The 5,000-nt window shown below is 42.3% G+C and overlaps 1 protein-coding gene across 1 annotated transcript in view; it reads right to left on the reverse strand.

The window, feature by feature from the left end:
* LOC122808165 (alpha-2-macroglobulin-P-like) overlaps positions 1-5,000 on the reverse strand; it is a 686,630-nt gene that overhangs the window by 605,280 nt on the left and 76,350 nt on the right. Inside the window, exon 4 of the mRNA XM_044079138.1 lies at positions 4,591-4,717. Within this exon, the coding sequence (XP_043935073.1) occupies positions 4,591-4,717 (127 nt within the window). The remainder of the gene's footprint in view (positions 1-4,590; positions 4,718-5,000) is intronic.

A 5,000-nucleotide genomic window follows, 5' to 3' on the forward strand; every position in this document is an offset into this window, starting at 1 on the left:
AGCCTTCTGAATTAGATGAGGCCAAAGAAAGGGAAACCATATCTGTCGAGGCCAGAATGGGGCAATGAGAATTATCCTGTTCTTCAACCTGTTGGCTTTCTTTAGAAACTGGGACATGAGAGGAATTGGGGGAAAGTCATACAATAGAGTGAGGGCCAATTGTGAAGGAGAGCATTTTTCAGTGACTCCCCCACAGGGGAGATAAGGGCAAAGTAGCTGCTGCACTTGTTGTTCAAGGGGGAAGAAAAGAGATCACAGCAGGGCTGGCCCCATTTGTGGAATATCCTTTCCTCCACCAAACGATTGAGACAACTCACGAGACATTAGGATGCTCCTGCTCAATTTGTCCGCAATTATGTTGCAGCTCCCCAGAATATGCATTGCAATTAGAAAGTGGTCAGATGAAATTACCCATTGCCATACTCTGAGTGCTTCTCGACAAAGAGGGTAAGATCTGGTTCCCCTTTGCTGATGTACCAGTCTACTGACATGCTGTCTGTTTGGGCCGCAATCATTCCCAAGGGGAGGGTTTCTTGGAATGCTCAAATGCTAAGAGCACTGCCCTCATCTCTAAAACATGTATGTCCAAATTAGCCTCCAGCTGGAACCAAGTGCCTTGGATTGTCTCTTCCAGATAATGCCCCCTCCACCTTATCTGGGATGCATCTGTGGTCACTATGGCTTGGGGTTGAGGAGGCACAAAGGGTCGGCCTGACAAAATTTCGTTGGAATGAAGCCACCAACTCAGGTCTTTTTTGCATAAATTGTTGATCATTACCAGATGGGACATTGCTTGATTCAGTAAGGACCATTGGGATGCCAAGAGCCATTGAAGAATCCACATATGATATCTCACAACGGGAACTAAAGTGATGGAGGCTGACATTGATCGTAGACTTTGTAACAACAGTCTTGCAGTCACCTTTTTGCTGTGAATAATCTGACTGACTTGTGATTTTATTCTCTGATGTCTTTCTGGGGGAAGAGATGCAATGCCAGTGTTTGTGTTTATCATCGCTCCTATGAATTCTAACTGCTGTGTTGGCTCTAGATGGGATTTTTCATACTTTATAGTGATTCCCATTGAGGAGTAAGTGTGAAGAATGTAATTTCTTGCCTGTAACAGTAGATGCCTGGTGGAAATGGTATTGAGCCAGTCATTTAAATATGGTAACACATGTAATTCTTGCAGTCTGAAGTGAGCTGCTACCACTGCCATGCATTTTGTGAACACCCTGGGGGCTGTGAAGAGACCAACGGTCAGAGCTCTGAACAGATAATGACAGGCTCCCAGCTGGAAGCGCAAGAATCTTCTGGAGTACTTGTTCATTTTTATGTGATAATATGCATCCTAAAGATCTACTGAGCACATACAATTGTCTTTTCCTAAGAATGGAAGTATAGACTAAACTGTGCCCATCTGGAATTTGGTTTGTTGAACTACTTGTTCAATAGACTGAGATCCAGAATTTCTCTACAGTCCCCTGTTTTCTTTGGCACTAAAAAGAATCTTGAGTAAACTCTGGAGCCTATCTGGTCTGGGGGGACTGCTTGGATGACTCCTTGTCAAGCAGTTTTGAATTTCTAAGACTGCTGCATCCCTGTGACTGAGTGGAACATCTGGGATTCTTTTCAATTGTCTGTTTTTTTTTTTAATGGGATATTGTAACCTCTGGTTATAATCCTCTGCACCCAATTGTCCATTGTTATACTTAGTCAGGCAGGTAGGCGCAGGCATAATTGTCCCTCAACTGCCTCCAGAGTATGGCAATTGGACCTCCAGTCAGGAGTGCTGATAGGAGTTACCAGGGAAAGAATCCCTGGAACCCTGATTTTGCAGGCCACCTCTGCCCCGAGCATGGCATCTTCCACTATAACTCCCCCCTCTGCCCCGGCGGGGAGTTGTTGCCACGTGAGTCATGGAAAGGTGCTTAGGATTTTTTTGAAACATAGCTTTCTGCTTCTCTGGTTCCTGGAATAAGACAGTTGAAGACTGGAAAACCATGCACCCACAGCAGAAAGGGTCTTTCCATCCTTCTCCCATCTGGCAAGGGTCTCTTTACCTTTGGGACCAAAAAGGGATGTTCCATCAAATGGAGTGCTAACAAAAGAATGGCTCTGCAAATTCACATAAGTGCATCCAGGCATGTCTTTTCCATGGCTTGGAAGATGGGTCCCTGTAGAAGAATGGGAGCCCAGAACTGAAACAGACTCCTTAAGAACCATTGTCCCATCCTGCACCAAGGAGACCCCCTCTGAAGCTGAAGCCAGTGTCTAGCTAATGTATGCCGAAGCCCCAAGGAGCATGGATTGCACCGACAACACCAGAGTGGAACCATGCTCCCCAGAGCCAGCCACAAAGCTGTGACCCCGGGAGGTCCCTGGTTCCGACAGAACCGAAGAGCTCGAGACAGTTATCGGTGCTGGAGAAGTAGCTCCGACCGGCACTGAGACTGGCACTGAGACAGTTGAAACTGGAACTGTCTGCACCAGGACCTCCAATGGCTCAGTTGGAGTCAGAGGAGGAATAATAACTGGTGTAGAGATAGGTAAAGCTCCAGAGCCAGATAGGCTAGGAAATGTGGAAGTGGTTAATCCCCTCACTGCCAGGAGCTGGTCCACCAATCTCAAAATATTGGACTCTGTGAGGTTCTTGGTGGAATGACCAAATACACTGATGGGGCCAGGGTTTCTCCAAGAAGGGGCTTGGAGGTCGGTCTGCAAAAGGGTCTACTGATGGTGAATACTTTATATGTGGCCTGTCTTTAAATGAGAATTCCTTCTGTTATGAAGTTACTGGAATAGAGGAAATAGACGGTTCAGAAGTTGTTTGGTGCAAAACAGTAGAGGGTGGTGAAACTGTCAGTGCAGAGGTAGGCACCGACAACACCGATGGTAGACTCAGTTTCCCAGTCAGTTGTGCAGAAACTTTGGGAACCAGGGAAGTCTTAACCATTTTTATCGGTGGTGTTGATGATACTGTTGGCACCAAGCTGCTCCTTTTCTTTGATCGTTCACGCTTGCATGAAGAAGAAGAAAAAGAAGAAGTTGTGCTTTCGATTTGGCAGAACCAGATATGGCCTTGTTGAAGCTGGATTTAATACGAACTTTGAGAATAAGCTTGTTTTTTCTCTCTATGATGACCCAGTGACTGAAGCCATGACAGATGGCACAGTCTTTTTGAAGGTTCACTGGGCTCAAACAATAGACAAATAAAGAGTGCCCATCAGAGTTAGGTAGCTTGCAATTGCACTTCTGTCATCTCTTGAAGCCAGAAGTACCTCTAAGTTTTTCAGCCATTGCAAAGAAACAAAACACACACAGAAAGAAGGGCAGGAAGAGAAGTTTAAAGTTTTAAAGTTTTTTTTTTAATCAGAGAGAAAAATCTAACCAACAATGGTACGAAAGGTTTACCTAATGGTAATAGATAAAGACAAGGCAGAAAGTGTAGAAGGGTATCAGTGATGGTGCAAAGAAATTACCTTAACAGTAAAGCAAAAGAAAGAGAAATAAGAATGGTAGCATGAAAAGGAAACACTGCTCATGTTAAGAAAAAGGAAGGAGGTGACTGAGGACATGGGTAAATGAAAAAGGACAAGAAATCACTAGTAAGGAGTTTTAAGAAAAAATCACTTACAATTTGAAGAGATTTAGCTTGCTCAAAAGCTGATAGGAAAGATGCGTCTGGTACTAAAAGCAGCAAATGAGATCTGAGGTAATCCTGTGAGGAGCATTATGGGTAGAAGTATGCTCGAGAGTTTTTGGAGGGTACGAGCCGGAATAACAGCCGAGTTGGTTCCAAGATACGGAATTGAACCCATAGTCAAGGATTAAGTAAAGATTGACAACTTCAGATGAATAATTTCCTTAGTAAAAATCATTTGATCACACAGCACATCTGACAAAGTCTCTGTAGGGGTTGCCACCTTGTTACATTCCCACAAAAGAAACATGTTCCCAATTACTACAGCAATTGCTATTTACTGAGAAAAATTTCTTTGAAGTTTCCTTGGGGTATAAAAATGCCTGTGCAAACACAGCAATGTAAAAATCTTAAACCCGCTGGACTTTGTTGCATACTTGGGAGCTATGCAGATATATTCTCACTGTTCTTCTGTAAATTCCCTTTCCAGTCTCTCTTTCCAATCTTTAAACTCAATCAGTGTCTTTCATTTAGCACTGCCGTATCCCTTTCTCTTCCTTTATACTCTGTTAACAATCCCTGGTAGGGAGGATAGTCCTTAACCTGCAGTACAAACTTCCACTTGGCTTTATCCCACTCTATCACATATCCCTCTATATTTATTTGTTCCCATTTGCTAATTTTGTCCAATAAAGTCCAGCCCCCCTCTTGCCTAGTTTCTATACCCCTACTTGTAGTCACCCATATTGGTAAAATCTCCTTTCTTCATTCCAGTATTACTTAATTCTTATACTACTTTATCATTGTTTTTTTTTTTTCTTTTCTAAAACAAATGCAACATGTACTCCTGAATTAGCCTAAATACATAACTGGATGTAGTATGACTTACTAACTATGCATATTCAGCATATTAGAGTTTAAGTTGCAGTGTAAAAAACAATACTTACCAATGGATACTGGGATTATACTCCAAAAGAATGTTTTGGTTTTACCACCACAGATGCAGCTGGAATATTCACATCTTTCACAATCTAAAGTTTTGAAATCTTCAGAATTTTCCAAGGTTACCTGAACCTGTGAAGTATAAAGCAGATATGCCTTATCATTATGTACAAAAATCATATACTTTACTTGACTATTATCCTGTGTTCACTCCCTTTTGGGATTTTTAGCTTTTTAAAGTAGATTCTTACAAACTCTTGTGAATAATATGTCAACTGTTTTTGGCCAAGTGGTACGGGGATGGTGTGACCACTCTTTACACTCTTATTTAGGTGTAAATGTCATTGTAACTGATGAAACATTTACCTTTATTATGTACTGCTGGCCTTGTCCTGGAATTTATTTATATATTTAT

This window comes from Protopterus annectens, chromosome 8.part0 (genome assembly GCF_019279795.1).
Source record: "Protopterus annectens isolate FY-2018-M chromosome 8.part0, PAN1.0, whole genome shotgun sequence".
Taxonomy (NCBI): domain Eukaryota; kingdom Metazoa; phylum Chordata; order Ceratodontiformes; family Protopteridae; genus Protopterus; species Protopterus annectens.